This window comes from Leptinotarsa decemlineata, unplaced genomic scaffold, assembly GCF_025532065.1.
Source record: "Leptinotarsa decemlineata unplaced genomic scaffold, Ldec_3_MD MMD2_tig00000157_RagTag_RagTag, whole genome shotgun sequence".
Taxonomy (NCBI): Eukaryota; Metazoa; Arthropoda; class Insecta; order Coleoptera; family Chrysomelidae; genus Leptinotarsa; species Leptinotarsa decemlineata.
This window is the reverse complement of record NW_027412543.1, coordinates 1,439,561-1,461,329: the sequence shown is the minus strand read 5'-3', so window position 1 is coordinate 1,461,329 and position 21,769 is coordinate 1,439,561. Positions and strand designations below refer to the sequence as shown.

Genomic DNA, 21,769 nt, shown 5'->3' with positions numbered 1-21,769 from the left:
ACATCTCAGTTCCATACCACCAATATACGAAGAACTTTGGAAATATTTTCAAGGACCTAGTTATGAAGGTGGTTTCTGAAACAAGTCATACACTACAGAGCCTTTTGGGAAGTCCAAAAGACAAAGTCGAGAATTCGGAAAATTCTGGAATTTACGAAATTAAATGTAAGGACTGCGATGCAAAATATTATGGACATACAGAGAGATCAAAGTAAGATATAAGGAACACATAGTACACTTAAAATATGGAAGACCCGAAAAATCAGCAGTCGCCCATCATATTTTGCAACAAAACCATTCCATAGACTTCCGTTCATTAAGATTAGTTAGACAAGTTAACCACAACAGGCAACTAGATGTCTACGAGAGTATAGAAATAAGTAAACACAATAATATTATGAATAACGATGAAGGATCTATACCAAAGAGCATACTATATAGCTTGTTGAAATAATATTGTTGGGTTTACTGATTACTACATAAGGACACATTGCAAAAATAAAATTAGATAGGCAATATTGTGAAATTGATATTTATATAGCTGAAAATTGTTTTATATACAGCTATAAGAGTTAAACATATATTGTAAAATAATAGAAAGGCAAAATTGTAAAATTAATTTAGGTTGGTATACCTGTATGGGTGGTACACCTGGATGGTTTACCTGTATGGGATATCTATATAACATAAATAGCGTTAGCTTCGCGTTAGTTTCTAGTTCAATCTAACTCTCTGAAGATGATCACTTGGTGATCGAAACACATATCGAGGTGTTGAAAATAACGATTTGGTGTTGTGAAAAAACTTCAGTAATATTCAAAGATTGTAATTGAATTTCGTCAATGTCAAAGTTGGAAACCTGAAGCCGTGAGCAACAACTACTCTATTATTCTGAGAATTTAACATAATTTGACGAATTTCCATAAACAATATTGTATTACGCAAATCGACGACAATATTGAAAATGATATTCTGTTTGGAACAAACTATCAAAATATTATCATGCTTTTAACGTTTCGGAATAAGGTGAATATTCCTCATTGGTTGTCAAACATAAAATTTAGTACTTAAAGGTGCAAGAAAAATTTAAATTTGAGACAATTTTAGTGGAACGTGAAAAAAGTTTTTTTTTTTGATATAATACACTTCGGAAAAGAACATTAAATTTTCCTGTCTATAGAGTAAACTACTGTCACTAACTGAACGTCCATTTCGCTTTTCAGAGAAAGACAAACAATTAATCAGAGAAACAAAAGGGATTTGTTGGATGCAAAAATAATAAGGGAAAGGTAGTCCAAGCTTTACTAGTTATTAATCCATTATCGTGTACCCAATAGATTCACAGTAAAAACAGTTTTCCGAGGCCTCTGATAGAAGAAATAATTTTGATAATTTACAAAAAAAAATATATTTTACAAGTATAGTTCTAGCCTCGAGATATCATCAGATACCATCAGAAAACAAATCAATTCCGTACACGGAATTCTTACCACGAGAGGGTCATTATGAATACCTAAGGACCCCATTTGGGTTATGTAACGATCAGTTCATCAACAATTTATGAAAGGAATTTTCCAGCCCCTAAGACACTTTCACATAAAACCATATCTTGATGATATTTTGATACCTTCTGAATTCAAAACTGAGGGGTTAGTTCTACTGAATGAAATTCTAAAAATTTTGAAAATAATGGCCTGAAACTAAAATTGTCTAAATCTCTATTTTTGATGGAGGAAATAACATATTTTTTGGGCTACGAAATTTCGTTCAATAAAATATCTCCATATACGTTCAAAACCGAGGTGATTTGTGAATTTCTATCACCGAAAAATCAATATCGGTTGAGGAAGTTTGAAAGGGTTTTTTCTAAAATTTATAAACGACTTCGTGTGAATCGCTAGAGATTAAATCTATTTGGAAAAACGTTCCCAATCGTGCTCAGGAAGTTTATTCCCCATGAACGCAGTTCTTCAAATGAAAGAGGAATTAAACAGTGAAGTTCAAGGTTTACTGAGTTAAACCTCAAAACGATGAGCAGCCCCAGTCAGTTGCGAATTTCTGATATGTACCGCTCTTGATGAAATCAAATGTGCAAAGCCACTTGAACACTTTCCATGGAAGTATCTAAAGGAGAGAGACAAATCTCCAACCTTTCTTAAATGTTTCAGACTATCAAGGTAGCAAGTGATGTTCGCATCTCCAATCAGTCGCAGAGCTCTTTTCTCGATGGAATCCAGTAGCTTCAGGGTATGCTGAGGGGCGGAGCTCCATACATGATGGCAGTACTCCATAGTAGGTCTGATCTGAGCTTTATAAAGTACAAAAACTCACTGAGGTGTACATATTTCTAGTTTGGAACAGTGTTCCAAGCTTTTGAGAAACAGCCCCTGCAATTCCAGAGATACGTTTGTGTCCTAACAAACTAATCGAAGCAGAAAGCAGAATTGTCTGCCCTGACATTATTTTATCCGAAAATATTTATTTTTTTGGAGACAATCGATGACTGGGTTATTGTCTTGAGTGCTCCGTGGAAGAGATACACAAAGTGATATCCCTGACTGCGAATCCCAATATCACCCTGATCGCCAAACCCTGTTAGATAGAGCATCTATAGATTAGAGCATATAGTGAAACCCGTGGTGAAAGATTTCAACACCTTACATCGCAAACGTAAGTGACTGATTCATCATCTAAACTGATTGTATTCAAAGTTCTCTCGTCCATTTCAATTTCATCTAAACTATCAACCGTATTCTTTATACAACTGGAAAAATTCAAATTCAAAAACAGCTGAGAATTCCTTTAACTTAAAACCTATATCCAAAACTGTGTGTGATTCATCAATAATTGAACTCTTTTATTTTTCATTTTCTCAATTTCCTTATTTGATTTATTTCTGCGCTAATAAATTTTTCATTATAATTTATCAACTTCATATATAACTCCATGTCAAATTATCCTCATTTTGCCCTAATTATTAAATGAATTTTGTATTGCATTCGCTTTGCATCTGAATTGTCACTAATTGTTTTGGAGATCGATTCTCAACCAGTAATTAGTACTCTTCTGTTTCTCACATAGTTATTTCGATTCAGTCATTTATGATAGTGATCTAAATGAATTTTGAAATTTTTGAGTGGTTGAATGAATCTTTTACATATTCTGAATTTGTCAAAATGAAATATGTTAAAAAAAAGGATGTTAACCAGCTATCGTACCCCTACGAACGACAACCCTCAGAAGTGGAAACTTGTGCGAGCTAATGACTAACGACGTCTTTTAACGTATGATTCCTAAAACGCGTTGGACGATAGCAAGTGAAAATCGAGCGTTCAGCCTGGGGCTTGAACCATCGACTCACACATCGACTGATTAACTGAGTGAACAAAGCATCCACGTCGAACTGCGCGGCTACCGACCTTTTTGTGATTTCACTCACAGTCTGTTAATTTCTGAAATGATCGGATTCGAGTCACAGTAATGGAAGATAAAATGATAATATTCTCTGACTCTTGCAGTACCAAATTCACCCGGAAGTGACCCAGAATTGTTTGGAGGTTTTTGAACTTTATCTGTTTTTATTGACTTTCACAATAATTTGTTAGCAACTGGAATTTATTCTGGAATATAAATAGTTATTGATCATTTTTTTGTATCGAGATATATAATAATTTACCAAAATTTTAGTGAGTTTCATATCGATTAATTCATTGAAAATTATATGTTCATGTAAGACAAGCTGTTTTGACTAGTTTTGGCAGCGAAATGAATCAAATAATTGTATGGTAAGATGATGTCACCTGCATCGACGGCTTTAGTTATCAGCTTCCTGTTCTGGGTATTATGTTAATAACTTCCCAAACCACCTAGGAAGCATCATGATTATTCCCACTTCATCATCCATGTATCCAACTCAAAATAAATAGGTGATGATAAACGGTGCAAAACATTTCATTAATGAAATTTGTTTGCAAATCATAAGATATAGAAATGATGATATTATTGATAAAACGTTTGAATAAGTATGATACGTTTTTGTTCTGAAACTAAATTGAATAACATTTTTCGAGATCAATTGCCTTAACACCAAACTGATATTTTTGCACTCGACACGCGTTTCGCCAACAAAGTTAGCATTCTCAGGGGAAGTTTGGTGTTAGGGCAATTGATCTTGAAAAAAGTTATTCAACTTTCACACCAAAGGTTCCAATCTCAAAAATATGGAATAACTCACCTATATTCGACTCACGTATATTCGACAAATGACTGAGTTGACTATAATTGATTTATCTTCGCTCGAAAGATTAAATTCGTGTTGATTACTTTCTGATGGCACAATGCTATGAGCACAACCACTTCCACCTTGAAATTTTTGCGTAATAACTTGGAGTGCTATTATTCGTTCAAATTTGAAGGTGAGAACATTATTGAAGTGATTGATGTGTAATTAACTTGCAGACTGGTTTTCAAGTGATCATTCTGAAATAGAACAAACTAATAATTCCAACACTCATACAGAAATTATTCAAATTGCAACAGTAGTACGAACAAACATCAGTCTGTTCGAATATAATAAAAAATATGCTCAACATCTGTTATGGAACCACGATATCTGTATATTCAATTCATCAAAGTTAAGATATTTATTGGACCTGTGTAGAAGATAGAAAGAAAAATATAGGTCATTATTTTCAAATTCAACAGTTACGAAGTAAGTGAATTCTGGCTATTTTTTGAGCATAAAGTAAGTAATATTACTGGGGTTTCATCCCAACCCCAAACCGTTATTTTAACACCTTGACACCTGTTTCGATCAATCAATCAAATACGTGTATTATATCTTTTGGTGTGTTACAAATTTTTATGCATGTTTACAATTTTGTGGTGCCCTGCTTTAGGCTAAGCCTCTTCAGGGGCTGTGTTGTTTTGTATGTTTTCTTTTATATAAAGATTTGGTTGTTTTTTTGTTTAAGTTTGTAGTGTTCTGTGTCCTGTGTTGTCCATGGGTCTTCTTTCTTTCGTGTGTAGGTCTTCTTGGTGGTTTGTCGGGTGTCATCGCTAGTTCTGGTGTTTTTGATCGGGTCTTCCTCGGTTGTGGTCTGGTTTTCATCTGATTGCCAGCAGGAACTCGTCTAGGATGTCTTGTAATCTCTCCGGTATATCCTCCAGGGTTCCCAGTAGTCTGGCTGGAGGAAATGGAAGTTTCTTTCTTGGGATCCTCCTCGCGCCCCCGCGGGGTCTCCAGAGTGTAGTCAGTGTTTCTTTGGCTGCGGTGTTGTTGCTTTTTATGGTTCTGTCGGTATATTTTCCTCGGAGTTCCTGAAATCTAATGTTTATTGGGGTTAGTTTCATTGTTTGGTATAGTTCATTGGAAGGGAATCGGTAGTGTAGGTTGTGTATACTTCGGAGTATTTTCCTTTCGGTGGCTTGTAGTCGGTTTGTCAGTCGCGTTGGTATTGTGCTGTAGATTATGGCCTTATAGTCCATGATCGGTCGTATGTATATTTTGTATGTGTGCATTAGTGTTTGGCTGTTGCATCTCCCAAGTTTTCCCCTCAAGGATTTCAGGAGGTTTGCTCTTTTCCTGACTCTGTCCAGGGTTTCTCTGATGTCGGTTTCCCAATTGGGGGTTCTCGTGAAGGTCACTCCCAGGTGGGTCACCGAGTCTTGGAGCTGGAGGTTTTCTCCTAGGAGCCTGAGGTTCAATTTATCGGGGCTAAGCCGGGATCGTTTAGTTGTGTTTGGATGTCTGAAGAGAATTGTCTGAGTTTTTGTCGGGTTGATCCGGATGCGCCATTTGTTGCACCATTGTGTGAAGTGGTCTATCATGTGTTTGTGTCTGTAGTTTTCGGGTGTTTCGATCACCAAGTGATAATTTTATTTATACCAAAGATACCTCAGCAAGGTACCTGCGTCTTAATTGTCTTTAATCAATATTACAATGTGGCCTCATGTAATAGTCAGGTGAATCTGATAATTAAAGCATTATTTCAGCAAGCTATATAGTATACAATCAGGTATTGGTCCAGCACCTCTATTTATAATATTATTATGTATACTTATTTCTACACTCCCGTAGGCATCTAGATGCCTGTTAACTTGTATAATCAATCTTAATGGAATGGTTTTGTTGCAAAATATGATGGGCGACTGCTGATTTTCCTGGTCTTCCATATTTTAGGTGTTGGGTTAGGTTAGATAAGGTCCAAAGTGAGTAGGTCTATTCGACCCTCTACCGCAACCCACAAGAGTTTATTGTGGCTATCTATTCACACTCGAATAAATAAACCCAGATTCTTAACGAAGCCGATTAGTTTGTATGGTAAGTGGTCTTTCAGGTCAGATGGTAAGAGTACGGCTCTGCCGAACTGTAAAATTCTAATTCGGTCCCCAGCGGAGCACATACTGTCTTCCGACAGTCCGAGTCTCTGCATATGATGATTCAAATAACAATGACCTGTAAGAAGGCCTGTTAGATATCGTAGTTCATCCCCACTGTAGTCCAACAACTGTTTGGTATGAAGCTGCGAAGGGTGAATAAATGCTTTGGCTGCCAGAAGTTCATAAATCTTCTTGCCATCCAGGTGTTCAATCTTTGTTTGGAAAAGCCTAAAGCGATGCCAATAATAGGTTTTGGTCCGATAAAGCTGCTTGCAGCACCCTCCTTTGCAAGGGAATCAGCAGCCTCATTGCCTTTCAGGCTAGGATGGCCAGGAATCCAGACCAGATACAATCTGTTAAGTCTTCCTATCGAGGAGAGTTGTTTTTGGCAATTTGCTACCAATTTCGACGTTGCTCGGTAGGTGCCAAGAGCTTCCAAAGCCACTTGACTGTCCGAGAATATTTTCATTGATTTGTTTATGAGGTTGGATTCTTTCAATCTTGCCGCACACAATTCAATAGAGTAAAATTCCTCTTGAAATACAGTCGCATAGGTGTTCCTAGGCATATTTTAGGTGTACCAAGAGTTCCTTATATCTCATTTTAATAGATCTTTCAGTCTGTTCATAATATTTTGCATCGCAGTCCTCACATTCACTTTCGTAAATTTCAGACTTTTTCGAATTCTCGAATCGATAGTATGCTTCTATATGAATCAAAATGTACTAAAGGATCAGATCGTTTTTCCAAAAATTCCAGACAGCTGATGTGAGATTTCCTCTTTTCTCTTTATTCCAAATATCAGACGCTAAAACGGGTTCTGCTTGACTTGTAACCGTCTCTGCTTTTGGTCTGCGTCTATATATGGACTATATAAGCATCACAATACCTTGGGAGTACAAGAGCTTCGCAAAGAATCGGATTTAGATATTGCCCACTACTGAAAATCCATTCTAAAATACAGAAAGCCATACATATGACTTACATTATTCAAAACACACATTTTGACTTTGAGATAGTTCTATCACTTGGTCATCTTCAGTGACTTTGAAATATGAAATTGTGCAATGCATTGCTCGAAATCCGATTTATACATGGGGAAGAGAAGATATTAAAAGGGGAGCGTTGACAACTCATTGCTAATTTTCCCTTTTTGGCTTCTATTGCTCCAAAAAGTAGTATGTGACTCAAAGTTTCGAAAGCATTACTAGAGATCGATTATTGAAATTTGTTTATTACCATACTCCTGAGGATGTGATGGCGTTATATTCATCATAGCAGTTTTCGTTATTTTCTATAAACTGACTGCACTTCCGGTATATTCCGAAATATACATGGGTGATTGAGCTTTTATTTTCCGTTCAATAAGTTTTGACAATCAAAGTAGAAGACAAATGGGACGAAGATCCTTGAAACTATTACTTTCTTCCAACACTCAGGAGATACATTGTTGGTGAGACAGTGATCCACAATATGAGTTAGTTTATACCATCACTACCTTGAATATTCGACACGACAATGAGGAGTATAATTTTGATACGCTCTTTGGGCACACCCTGAAATTCAGAACTTTCTGTGATAAGTAAGGTGGAGCCGTTGTGAAATTGTTTTGCTCCACCTTCTGGAGTGATTTCAGGTTAACTATTGGTACAGTAGTCACTGAACTCATCAGTAATTCCAGAAGTTTATATGTTTCCTAAATTGATATTTTTGAATCTTTCCATATTTCAGGATTACCCTGTAAACGTAGTTGGTGTTCAAAATAGTCCTATTTTCCATTTCTACAAGACTGCTTTGTGAGATTTCTCAACGTTTCATAGTAATCAAGAAGTTCCCAAATTTCAGTTCTTTTCCAGTGATTGAGCACTTTATTTCTCAAGATCATTATAAACCTCATGTTATCCATTATCCATGGACAATGCTGTTTAGATACTCTGATATTTCTAAAAGGTGAACCTGAAATGAAAATATTTAACATTCTAGAATTGGGAAATAATATAATTTTCTCATTGAGATCTTTCATGTCATGAATATAAAAGTTGATGATTTACATGAGATCAAAATACTTATGTTTTTTGATCTCATGTAAACCCATTTTATTGCAACTGGAATATATTCACGTTAAAAAGAGAATGACGTCTGAATTGAAGGGGTAATATTTTTAGGAGTGATTTGATTTTTGGGAAAGAAAGTTTTTGGCTCTCTACTACTCCATCTTGATACAAAAAAGCATGAGGAAATCTTCCAAGTAAAGGAAGGAAGTAATCAATTTGAGTTTCTCTATACATTTATGTGTAGATCATGCAAAGAAGTAATTTTCAGACACAAACTGAAAGAAATTCCTCCTGAAACAACTACTTTCATATAAACATTGAATTACATGAATTACATGGAACACTGTCATCCTCACTGGTAAACATCCATGTATAGAGTTACTTATTTTCAAATTGATTACTTCCTTTCTTTGGAAGATTCCCTCATCCTTTTTTTGTATCAAGATGGTGTAGTAGAAAGCCAAAAACTTTCTTTCCCAAAAATGAATCACTCCTAAAAATATAACCCATTCAATTCAAATAAGTTTCCTCTTGGCTGGGATTAAATCAAATAGGTGAATGAATGTCATTGCGATGTCATCGATGACATAAGCAGATCAAGCTTATTTCATGACATTAAAAATCGTAATTCATGAATGAATTGTGTGTATTTTCTATAATGTTATCCAATTTGGTACTAAAGAGCCTTGGGGCAAGTGTCTTAAGGCGAAACATCGATGTATACCAGTGAGGATTACAGTGTTCCATGTAAGTGCAATTTGTTACCATTCATTTAAAGTAGAACTCATGTGGATGATATCTGATTTTTATTCCACAACAAATGTTTGAAATACAAACTGAGTAGAGAAAAGTATCTTCTGTATAATTCAGTGTTCATATAGAAGTATTTGTTTCGGAAAAATTATTTTCTTTCGTGTAATTCAATGTTTATATAAAAGTAGCTGTTTCAGGAGGACTTTCTTTCAGTTTGTGTCTGAAAGTTACTTCTTTGCATGATCTACACATACATGTATAGAGTTACTTATTTTCAAATAGATTACTTCCTTCCTTTCTTTGGAAGATTCCCTCATCCTTTTTTTTTGTATCAAGATGGAGTAGTAGAAAGCTGAAAATTTTTTTTCCCAGAATGACGTCATTTTTAGTAATTTTGTATATCTAACATGGCAACGTTGAAATTCTCGAAGGAATGCGTTCGATAGCAATGAAACTAGTGAAATTTCATTTTGTAAATTGCTCAACTGATAGTAAAATTTCAGACGTTGCCAAATCGAAAAAACAAACCCGAGGACTGTTTCTTTCTTTCTTTTCTTGTCAGAACTAATCATTTCTTCTGATGAGACCTGCGTATATTCAATATGCCTAAAGCATTGCCAAAACAGTCTCAACAAATTTGTATTTCAACTAAGTGAGTTAATAGTGAGTAAGGTTAATAGTAATAAAACAAATCAACAGTAAAACAATTTTGAAGGTTCGAAATAGTGCACATGTTGGCAACGCCGTAACTTATTATCTTGTGATGTCATTCTCTTTTTAACATAATATCCGATAATGTCGCATATTATTGTGCGACATTATCGGATATTCGGATATATATTCGGATATTCGGATATATATATTCACCCATCCTTCCCCCCCCCCCAAAAAATCTAGATAATTCTGACATGCATCATCGGATATTTGAATATGCTTGAATTAGGGAAATAGTACTTCTTCATGACTTTTTCTCCTTCCCCGAGGGGAACAAAACAAAAAAATTTGCTCATTTTTTTGAATGTTCAATATGATGCAGTTCATGTTTTTGTGAATAAAACTAGTTGAGAAAAAAATGTATTATAGGCGGGAACAATATTTTTACGTGTTTTATGTTGAGTCATATTGTATTTTTTGGCCGATTTGAATTTTTTTTTCTCGATCTTGCTGGGAATAAAAAGTGTTTCAAATTTGTTTCTCACCAGGATTATACTCAAATACACCTTGGGTATCAGCAGCAAAATAGTTGAAATGGAAAAAAAATAAAAATCGGCCGATCGGTTTCAACTATTTTGTTGCTGATACTCAAGGTGTATTTGAGTATACTCTTGGTGAACAACAAATCCAAAATACTTTTTATTCTGAGAAAAACTAGTTTCAAGATAGCAAGAATATGGAAAAAAAAGGTAATCTGCCGATCGGTTTAAAATATTTTGTTGCTGATACTCGAAGTGTATTTGAGTACCCTCCTGATGAGCAACAAATTTGAAACACTTTTCATTCCAAAGAAAAGCAGCTTCAAGGTAGCAAGAATGAGGAAAATGAAAAAAAAAGGAAAAATCGGCCGATCGGTTTCAACTATTCTGTTGCTGTTACTCAGGGTGTATTTAAGTTTACTCTTGGTGAGCAACAGATTTAGAATATCTTTAATTCCAAGAAAAAACAGTTTCAGGATAGCAAGATCATAAAAAAAATATAAATTTTTTTTTCGCTTTATCCAAAGTTTAGCAACTAAATAGCAACTAAATCTTCTGTGAAGATCAAAGAGAAAGTATATAATGGAAAATGATCTTCCTGACGAAAATCAAGTAGTTTTCATAAAAGAGCTCTAAAACAACGCATTTTAAACTTATCATCTCAACCTTTTTCTTTAAAAAATTATTTGAATACCTGAAAAAGAGGAATGAAATGATGCATTTAACATTTAGAGGGATTCGTTTCGTTTAGAGGGATTCGATGTTGCCAAATGGTGATTTGGCACTGAGTCGTTTCTGTGTTTAACAAGTTAGCATCATCAGAAACTAAACTTAAATTTTGATTTATAGATTCTTTTCGACTCATGGGAACGGCGTTGGTTGAATAGTATCCAAATTGGATCAAAAATAAGGGAATATTTCAATATGTGAAATTTAACGACACCAAGTTACTATCACGAGAAGAATTCTATTATAAATTGAACGATGAATACATAACAAATAGAAAATATACTCACGCACAAAATGTTTGGGAGTCATCCAAGATTACAAATTCGGGATTGTATGCGAATTATATTTGAAAACGGATATTTTATTATTGGCGCGTGGTATTGAACTATGCATGGGTACACGTGGGATGCTATGTTGGAGTGTACGAAATGTAAATTACAAATTTCAAAAGATATTGATTATGTTTGTAGAAAAAGGAATAACTGACGAAATGTCGGTTTTTTGAATTAATATTCTGAAGCAAATAATAAATGAATGGAAGCATATGATCCCGGAAAACCTTCAAAATATCTTTTATAACCTGGATATTATTCACAAGAGTTCAACGTATCCAGCATAGCGATACGGTCAGAGAGCACACCCATGTGAGTATTCAGGGCATCGCTTACACCTTGCTAAGATATCTCAATATTCGTTGTGTCCTTGGAAATGAAAACTTGTTTGATATTACTTTCGATGTACTGTGTGACCTGGATGTAATTTCCGCAACGTGTTGTGATTGGATCATACTCGACTACATACTCATCGATTTGTGATTGGAAGAAGTTTTCTTTATTTGTTGCAGGATGTCACAATGAGGGTCGCCCATTCATAACTTGTCAAATTGATGAAACAAATGGAGAATTGCTGCTTCAAAATTATGCATAGGCTGAAGTCTCTGCATGAACTTAGGCCACATCGAAATTCATAAGATGACATGGGAATGCCATCAACAGCAATTGGTGTTCGTTTCGAGTGGTCATTTCGTATTGCCTCAATGTTCTGTCTATTGCATTCAGAGATCCATTGTTATCTTCATCATCACTGTAGAACAATACTTCAGCTTCACTACCGTAACCTCTATCGAGAGACATTTTCGTTTTCAAACTGAATATCCATCTGTGTTTGCATGAGCACCCACAGCTTCAGATCACGTAGTCAATTTCAAATATTGTGCGTTTGTTGAACACACAAATATTCCTTCACAAAAAGCCCAATACAATGTCAGTGTGCTTGTTTTTTATAAGATTCTATACAAAATTGACGTTTTTGATCCAATTGTTGTGTTTAAGTGTCTTTAGCCTTTAGTTACGAAAATGTATACCGCCAGATGGCAGTGCGATTTCGCCCGATGAAATAAATACAAACTCCTCCCTAATTCTAACTTGACCAGGCCGGGGCATTCCAGGGCCGAACTTTATTCGCCGACGTGTTCGTTCTTCCAAATTACATTTAAGATTAACATGTTCGTTTTCGTGTTGATCTCAAAGTTTGCACGAAAATTGCAGATTATTTGAAAATTATGAATCTTTTCTCAAAATTGATAAATTCAAGATGCGGAAGTGATTTGTGATTAGGGCCCGATTAGACTTGCTATAAGGGAGTTTTCGGTCAGAGATTATAAATCTTTTGTCAAACTTAACGAATTCAAGATGACGGTTCCAAGATATCGAACGAGATATGTGATTATGGTCCGAATCGATTTGAAATTAGTATGTGGATTTTTTTGGGCTCGTAGAGTATAAATGTATTGTCAAAATTAATGAATTCAAGGTGACGGCAAGTTGTGTTATTCGATTCATATTTGGTACAATGGGGTTTTCGGGGTCGCACATTATGAATCTTTAGTTAAAATTAATGAATTCAAGATGGCGGCTTCAAGATGTCTGACGAGTATTGTGATTATGGACCGATTCGATTTAAAATTGGTATTTTGTAGTCTCCAGGCGTGATTTTTTTCTATTGAATTTCGGAAATTCAAGAGGGCGGACTAGTTTTGTGATATCTGGTCGGGCTCTATGGAAGACTGGCTTTAAGGTTCGAAGATAGTTATTTTTCTTTTGGAATTCACAAATTTGAGATGGCAAACGAGTTTTGTTATTATTTGTCAAATTATATATAACACTGGTATTTTGAGGTTGAAGATAATGAGTTTTTCATCAAATTTCAAGAATTCAAAATAGCAGCATAAGGATGGCTAAGGGTTATTTTGTGATTTATAGTCGTGTTCTGTTCAAAATTAATTTTTTCGAAAACATGAGCAGGGTGTTCAGAAAATCAGATGATACTTATGAATAAAAAATTGAAAAATCGAGTATCAGATTTTGTCTCTCAAGTAAGGGTCCTTTCACAATATCAATTTTCAGAATTAGTTCGAAATGACGGAAATTTTTATGATTCATAGTCGGATCCTCAAAAATAATTCATCTAGGGCTCTCCGGGGTAAATTACTCATATTTTTCCTCAAAATTAATTCATACTGCCAGATATATTTTTTAAATTGAATGATTTGAATATAATATTTTGCAGGAAAGGTCCACAGTAATATGTCTGATTTCATATAAAGGGTTAGACAATACCAATCGTGAATAATTCAATTCCGCTGATGTGTATGCAACTGTTGAAAATAAATGAAATCCAACAATGTTTTTGCTACATGTTCTATTTTAATATACCTCAATTTTCAAAGAATGTTATTTTTTTGTATTTTTTATCTGGCCTCAATGTTATCAGAAGCATCTCTGATTCTCATTCCTCTAGGAAGACGCCCGTCCAAAATTTCAGGTAAAATACAATCCATGTAAAATGATTTCAGCTTTGGAAGCATTTTTGTTTCCCAGACACAAACGTCTCTGTGTTTTCTTTCTATGCTGAAATCATTTTTGGTATACAGTGTGTCCAAGATAAGGATCCTAAGCATGGGAATCTCAGTACCTGTTGGAGATACAGCTTAGGTTGAATTAGAAAAAAGTTGTGTTCTTTAAAGCTCATTTACATGCCGTTTAGAAACTTGAAGAATTTTCATGTCCTGCTGAGATATTTGGGAAAAACGAGAATTTGACAATATCAATTTTATTTTTTTCTGACTTTATTTGAAAAGATATCAAAAAACGAATAACACTTTTCCATTGGCACTTTTAAGGTACTACACGACGGTATTTTTAGATTTTATATTCGACGTTTCGTTTTCAAAAAACCATCATCAACTTTATTTTTTTATATGACCCGAAACAAAAGTACACCCTGTATCTGATTCCATTTTTTATTAAAAATTCAACAATGTATCACATGCCATTGTTTTCTTTTTAGTTTGAAGAAAAATTAAATTTTTTCTATTTTTAAAAAAATCTTCAAGTAGGCGTTGCAAACAAATGCTTTGACGTAAATACCTGTCACCGAGCCTGTCAAATATTATTTAATTACACGATAAAATAGTAATTGTCGTTGTTGTTAGCCTGTTTGTCGAGTTGTTGTTTTTAGAGTTATTGTTACTGTTATCGTTATAATTGTTTATTGTTGAATAGATAATATATTGTGTTATTATCGTCGAATATGCCGGGTGAGCATTATAGCCATGAAGAAAAGTTTGACATGCTAACGTGCTACATTTTGTGCCACAAAAATACTGTAAATACAGCAGCAATGTATCTTAATACATATCCAGAAAGAAAGCAGCCATGTAAGTCCATTTTCTTAGAGCTGGCTCGAAATTTAAAAGAATATGGTTCATTTAAAAAGCCTGTTTTATCTCGAAAAAAGGAATCTTCAGAAGAAGCCCAAAATAAAGTTTTACAAGCAGTTGTTGAGAACCCTGAAATATCAACTAGGCAAATCGAAAATAATGTAGGAGTAGCCAAATCCACAGCTCAATTTATTTTGCGTAAAAATAGATATCACCCCTATAAATTTAGGATTTTCCAAGGACTTAAACCAGGGGATTTCGAACGGCGCCGAAATTTTTGCGAATGGTATACACGCGCGTGTGAAGAAAATTATAATTTCCCTTCAAAAATAATATGGTCCGACGAAAGTATGGTCACTAATAATGGTATCTTCAACCGCCGCAATACGCATTACTGGGCTCAGCAAAATCCGCGTGTTGAGAAAATATCAAGACATCAAGAACGTTTTGGGTTTAATATGTGGTGTGCAATTTTAGGAACTAAAATACTAGGTCCGTTTTTTTACTATAATTCTTTGACCGCCGAACGATACCATCATTTATTGCAAAACTATGTAGAAGACTGTTTAGATAATTTACCTCTGGCACAGGTCAATAACTGTTGCTTTCAACAAGACGGTGCTCCTGCACATAATTCTAGACAAGTTCGAGAGTATCTTTCGCAGCGATTTCCTGGAAGGTGGATTGGAACCTTTAGTGAAGTGTCTTGGCCAGCGCGATCCCCTGACTTAACTCCTCTGGACTTCTTCATATGGGGTTTTGTTAAAAACCGGGTTTACCAACATTCTTTTGAAACTGAACAGCAGTTACGGGAATGTGTAACTGTCGCATTTAACAGTATTAGACCAGATATGTTACGTGATGTTTTAAGTTCTACAGTTAGAAGATCATATTTGTTTGGAAAATAACGGAAACCTGTTTGAACACCTCCTTTGAATTAAATAAAAAATGCGTTAATTTCTTTGTTGTTTTCATTACTTTAAAAAAATTATTATTAACCTACTTAAAAATACATTTTAAAAATAGAAAAAATGCAATTTTCCCTTGAACTAAAAAGAAAACAATGGCATGTGTTACATCGTTGAATTCGTAATGAAAAATGGAATCAGATACAGGGTGTACATTTTTTTCGGGCTATTTAAAAAAATAAAGTTGATGATGGATTTTTGAAAACGAAACGTCGGATATAAAAACTAAAAATACCATCGTGTAGTACCTTGAAAGTGCCAATGAAAAAATGTTATTCGTTTTTTGATATCTTTTCAAATCAAGTCAGAAAAAAATAAAATTGATATTGTCAAATTCTCGTTTTTCCCAAATATCTCAGCAGGCCATGAAAATTCTTCAAGTTTCTAAACGGCATGTAAATAAGCTTTAAAGAACACAACTTTTTCCTAATTTAACCTAAGCTGTATCTCCAACAGGTACTGAGATTCCCATGCTTAGGATCCTTATCTTGGACACACTGTATATAACAAAATCGAAATATTTTCTTTTGGTTATATTCAGTCGTCCTTGTATTTGATAAAAATAATTGTGGTTTTTCTTCAACCTACAATAATTATTGAAATTATAAAAATTAGAAGATATGATTCAAATGAGCAATACCTTATTTTATTATCAATGATCTCATAACACCTAGTGAACTTGTTGTTTTCATCTTACAATTTTTCGTTGATGGAATATAAACATTTCACTTCGATCAGTCCATCTTCTCCTACTATTCCATCGGGAGAAGCAGCAAGAAGTGGATTGTCTTCGTCGATGAATAAACCACAATTATTAACTTTACAATGCATTGCTTCTTCATATATTTTCATTGCTACTTTCTCCTTTTCTCTTCCAAATATAACTGCAGCAGTATTCAGTTGTTTTTTCTTATATAAGGGTATTTTGACCAAATTGTGACAGGGTAAATTCGACTTTCTTTCAATTGCCGTTCCAAATGTAGAAGCAGTTAGATAATTTAACCTGAGTTCGTGCCACATCCTTTTCTCGTGTTGACCCCTCGTCTGTTCTTCTATTCTTTTCCTTTTATCTTCAGTTGAAATTTTTTCTTTCAACTTCACCAGAAACTGTTCCTTTTTCAACTTTAACTCTTCTTCGGGAATATCCGGTTGAGCTGCTTCTGGTCCATAATGTATATCGGGTCCAGAAATTCCCTTCTTAGGTCTCTTTCTTTTTGAGCAATTTTCCCTCTGTGCCAATAACTTCTTCTGTCGCTTCAAAAACACTCTTTGCATAATACTTTCAGGATTTTTTTTCGTTGCTGTTTTCCAAATTTTGGTATGCCAACTTGGCCCTGCTAAATGAGATAATGCAGCCCCGTGAGCTCTGGCAGAAAACGAAACATTTTTTGTATAGTTTACCCTTTTACCACCAGAGAACTTGGCCACCAAAGACATATATCTAAAAATCAAATACCATGTTATTGGATGATATGAAATTGAATATATAAACCTTTCTGCTTGATTTGTAGTGTGATTGTATGACAGTTGATTTGCTTTGCTGACCAGTGGCTCCAATATTTTTTTGATCTCGAGAAAAAATCTTTCTTCAATTGTCGGTATCAAGTTCACTTCTGTACTCTTCTTGTTGCAGAATGTGCTAAATAATTAGATATATCAAAAAAATTATCTGAACGGAATCAATTATATATTCTGTTACTGAACATACACACACATTTACCCATACCCGCACACACACACACACACTCCCAAAGTGTACTAACTGAAATAAAAACTTCATCGGTTGTCAACTCACCCGCATTTGTCATGTTGACCAAAAATGTGATGAGGTGCATTCAAAATGTCTGTTCGAAGATAGTCAGGATTCCTAATATTATTTTTCATGGCCGTTCTGATACCTTTTACGAGCCTCTCTAGTCTAGAAATACCATCTACCTTCTCATTCAGTATTTTTCGCATGTTTAGAGGATATGTTGTATTAACTGCTAATTTATGCAACTTATCACTGACACACCGTGTCATGATTCGCACATTCAATTTTCACCACTTGTCGTCCATATGGCACACCTTCGACAATTTTTGCATACACACTGGAATCCCCATCTCCTGAAATTATGAATGTTGAGAAAACTCAAAATATCATCAATACTTCTCATATTACCTATGAAATATTTGTATATCACTCCATGCTGAACCAAACTATTGCAAAATCCATCGACAATTATATCTTGTTCCATAGCAGTTGAAGGGCCACTGAAATTAAGAGAACAGTCATGTTTTTTTTTTGGCCTTTTCTATGGCAATTCTTTTCTCCTCTTCGCCAACTTTCTTCATCTCTTCAAAAAGAATATCACACCAAACCTAAAAAGGTAAAACAATGAAATAACAGCATTCAGTTAGATTTAGTTCCAATGAAATGATTGTCTCAAGTATGAATACAATGAAAATATTTAGTTTGGTATCATCTGATTGAACACAACCAATCAGCACAACAATATACTGAGAACTTTTTTTTACAAACTATAGATATATTTTTATTTATTTCGACTTCGACAATATTACGAGTTGGTTGTAGTACTATCTTAGACGGCCTGGAAAACTAATACATATCATTTTTTCAATGAGTTCGACCACGGGAAATAACATATTTGAAAAAGAAAAGTGTACAAAGTAAACTTTTCAAATTATACAAAGTCTCCAGTATAGAAATTTAAAAAATCCAATATTTTTTCTCTATGAATCTTGTGGATGTGAATAATTTCACTCCTGTGTACTGACCCTAGAACATTAACCAATGTTAAAAAAAACTTTCTCAAGTAAGACGCTTATTGGCTTTCAAATCGGTAACCAAGCAATGCTTTCTGTCATGTATTCTTTCTAACAATTTTTCAATGTCCTTGAGTTATTACTACTAAAAACGAAAACATATAGAATAAATACTTTGTGCATAAATTTTTTAAATGATGGGTTTCAGAAACAAATTTCTTGGGGGTCATAAATGGAATTTCGAGGACTCCTAACAATTCTTCGCATTGGCTATGTCCAGTACCAACGCTCAAACTTCCCCAAACAACAGCATTATTCACGTCCTGAAGAGATTTTCCAGTACAGTCAGTGGTTATGACATAATCATTGCTGCAGTTATCGCAGTAAAAATGCAAATGAGAAATTATTCCTTTTCTAGTCTCTTTTATGAAATCCATCCTTCCCATCGTACATTTATATTTATGATTCAGAACATTTTCATACTTTTTGAGTACATGGCCCAGGTTCACAATTCTTCGACCCTCCATAATATCGGTTATCGGCTTCACATTCCATTGGTGGAATATTTTCATCTTCATTTTCCAATGCTTCATTAGTTACATATGCATGCCTGTAAGAAGTAAGGATGAAAAATCGAAACGATTAGGTATGATGAAGCCTCCATCATTGTGACAAAAAAATTAAGGTGTTTGACAAAAAACTCAGAGAAATACTTACGTATTATTAATTCCAGCTGTGTCGACAAGACGAACCGGATTGCTACAAAATATCAGTTTTGGCATGTTATTCGATATAGAGTTTTGATTGAAAACAAAATCTGACTCACCCTTCGAGGGCCCCTTCGGGCTGATGAATCTCCTCTGCAATGCGATTCTGATCACTATTTCTCCTAATTATAATAAATAAACGATTATTTCCATGCAAAATAACTTCAGCAAGATACCTACGATTCATGAAGATTTTGTAACTGACGCTTCACCGCTAATGATCGTCGAGTTCATTTATGACGTCTAATAAGGGTGTCGTAGACTTGGGCATCGCGATTAAAAAACACTTTTGTCGGGGCTGTGATAGATAAATTATTGATAACAAGTATTCAACGATAACATTTATTAACACAAAACACAACTACAAAACACTACGACAAAATAACAAGAAAAATATGAGGGGCCACGTGGCTTGGAAGGACTTACTCTCAGTGAACAGAATCAATGTTATTCGTTCGACAAATTGCACCAAATTGTCTCTAGATTTATAACCAGGTGGCGAAACGAAAATTCAGAGCCAACACACATTTCGAGAATTCGACCACTCGATTTTCGAGTGTTCCATTACAGTGTTCGATTTGGATGACTGCTTGACAATAAAGAAATTACATGTTTTTATACTAAGCAGTTGTAGGAAAAGTCCCTACACTTTTTTGTCAGAAAAATTTAAATCGAAAGAAACACTTTTGAATATAGAATAAATAAAAGCTGGATTTCTACAAAATACATAGGTCACCAATCGAACAACAAACAGTATTGAAAACATAACTGAAGATAATTCACGGTCGACTAAATGAAAAAGTAACTTCCGATAAAGTATAAAATCACAATTGAAACCTACAAGGACATTTTCAAACGAATACAATGAACGGAAATAATTGAACAATGCACACTTCACAGGAACTCATTCTGGCTATTTTGCTAATACAATGTGATACTAGTGGATACAAATCTCAGCTGAAGTGAATGAATTCTAATTATTATGATTCTCTATATAAATGCCGCCAAAGGGACAAACATAGCGCTCGATGGAAAAAGTCTGTGTTTCGTTTGTGGACTTTGTCGTCATGCCCCATTCCGACGTTTAATAAAAATCCACTGTAACGTTTCCCCTTCACAGCGATATCAAAGGCGCCGCCGAAAAGACCGTTTCATTGGAAACCAATTTAGAACATATCGACAAAAAAGTCATGATCTCCAACAACTCCCACAATTTAAAATAGAATAACACCAAAATATTCGTTAGTTTTGATGGTGGAATTGAACAAAAATGCCTAAAAATGAGAAAGAGAATACTTTTTATTCATCTAATATTGGAAAAATATTTTTTTTTATTATTTTTCCTTCATACACTCATACAATCTTTCCTCAATCAGAATGAGAAAAATCGTTTCTGAATCCTTTTTTTTCAGGGATGAATATCCTTAAAGTTATCCAAACCCAACCATTTAACGTACATTCATTGCCATTTTTCCTCAACACTTTTGCCACGGGATATATATCAGTATTTGCAGTTTTTTGTGATTCTCCTCCAAGAAAGGGGTGCACCCTGCATATATTCTAGCATGAAGGTGGTGAGGTTGGTAATGTTGACTTTGATAGTTTTGAATAATTCCGTAGTCTAATTCGGCGTATAGCGTTCATCAAAGACATGTTTCGCTCCCCCGATTCGTACAACATCACCGACTTTGAATTTTCTCGGTCCAGCTATTATCAGGTTGTATTTTTTGACCTATTTCAGTTTCTATATCTGAAATTTCTTCATTTTCCTTTTTGTTTTCATTTTCAATTGCATAAATTTTTGAATTAGGATTTGCGCATTCCTTGGAATAATTTATTTCAATTCTGCATTTTTGTGTATTTTTCCAGGTCTATAAATTACATTGAATTGATATTCTTCTAGTTTCAAACGACATCTGGTTATTCGGCTGCCAGGGTCTTTGATTGAAAATAACCATGTTGGAGGGCGATGGTATACTATGAAATTCAATTTTTTTCCGTAAAAGTAAGGATGCTCTACCATGGTAGAGCATTTTGTTTCGGCTTGACATAATGTCCTGAATGCATAGGCGATAGGTAAATCTTCACCTATGAGTCCTTGTGATAATACTGCTCCTTTGAAATAGGAGCAGTATTATCTGTTGCGTCTGTTGTTGAGATAAAAGGTTCATCAAAGTTAGGGTATATTAGAATTTGGGTTGACGTTAATGATTTTTTCATTTATTGGAATGCCAGTTAACTTTCATTGTCAAAATTGAATTTTATATCTTTTTGTAATGAAAGTGTCATTGGTTTACATATTTCTGAAAAATTCGCGATGAATTATTGGTAATAACCTGCGTATCCTAAAAATTGTTTGATTTTTTCAGCATTTATAAGCTCTAGGAAGTCTATTATACAGTTAACCTTTTCTGGATTTGGTTTCACCGTCTTTGGA

The 21,769-nt window shown here is 34.5% G+C and overlaps 3 protein-coding genes across 3 annotated transcripts in view; all 3 read right to left on the bottom strand.

Moving 5' to 3' along the window:
- The window catches only part of LOC111513548 (arylalkylamine N-acetyltransferase 1), a 45,934-nt gene extending 41,485 nt beyond the window's left edge, over nucleotides 1-4,449 (bottom strand). Inside the window, exon 1 of the mRNA XM_074172716.1 lies at nucleotides 4,235-4,449. The gene's annotated coding sequence lies outside the window, so the exon portion shown is untranslated. The remainder of the gene's footprint in view (nucleotides 1-4,234) is intronic.
- LOC141481322 (uncharacterized) overlaps nucleotides 1-21,769 on the bottom strand; it is a 228,584-nt gene that overhangs the window by 166,240 nt on the left and 40,575 nt on the right. The window lies entirely within an intron of this gene.
- Nucleotides 16,449-17,804, bottom strand: LOC141481320 (uncharacterized). Its single transcript, XM_074172715.1, has 3 exons — nucleotides 17,595-17,804; nucleotides 17,292-17,438; nucleotides 16,449-17,240 (listed from the first exon to the last, which is right to left on the bottom strand). The coding sequence occupies exons 1-3, from the start codon at nucleotides 17,756-17,758 to the stop codon at nucleotides 16,493-16,495; spliced, it is 1,059 nt and encodes a 352-aa protein (XP_074028816.1). The 5' UTR covers nucleotides 17,759-17,804; the 3' UTR covers nucleotides 16,449-16,492.

Excerpts from the sequence above, each read along its gene's own strand:
- LOC141481320 (XM_074172715.1), bottom strand. The coding sequence starts at position 17,758 with ATGCGAAAAATACTGAATGAGAAGGTAGATGGTATTTCTAGACTAGAG. Across the intron at positions 17,439-17,594 it reads GGTCAACATGACAAATGCGG|CACATTCTGCAACAAGAAGA; the intron begins GTGAGTTGACAA and ends CTAATTATTTAG. Across the intron at positions 17,241-17,291 it reads ACTACAAATCAAGCAGAAAG|ATATATGTCTTTGGTGGCCA; the intron begins GTTTATATATTC and ends TTTGATTTTTAG.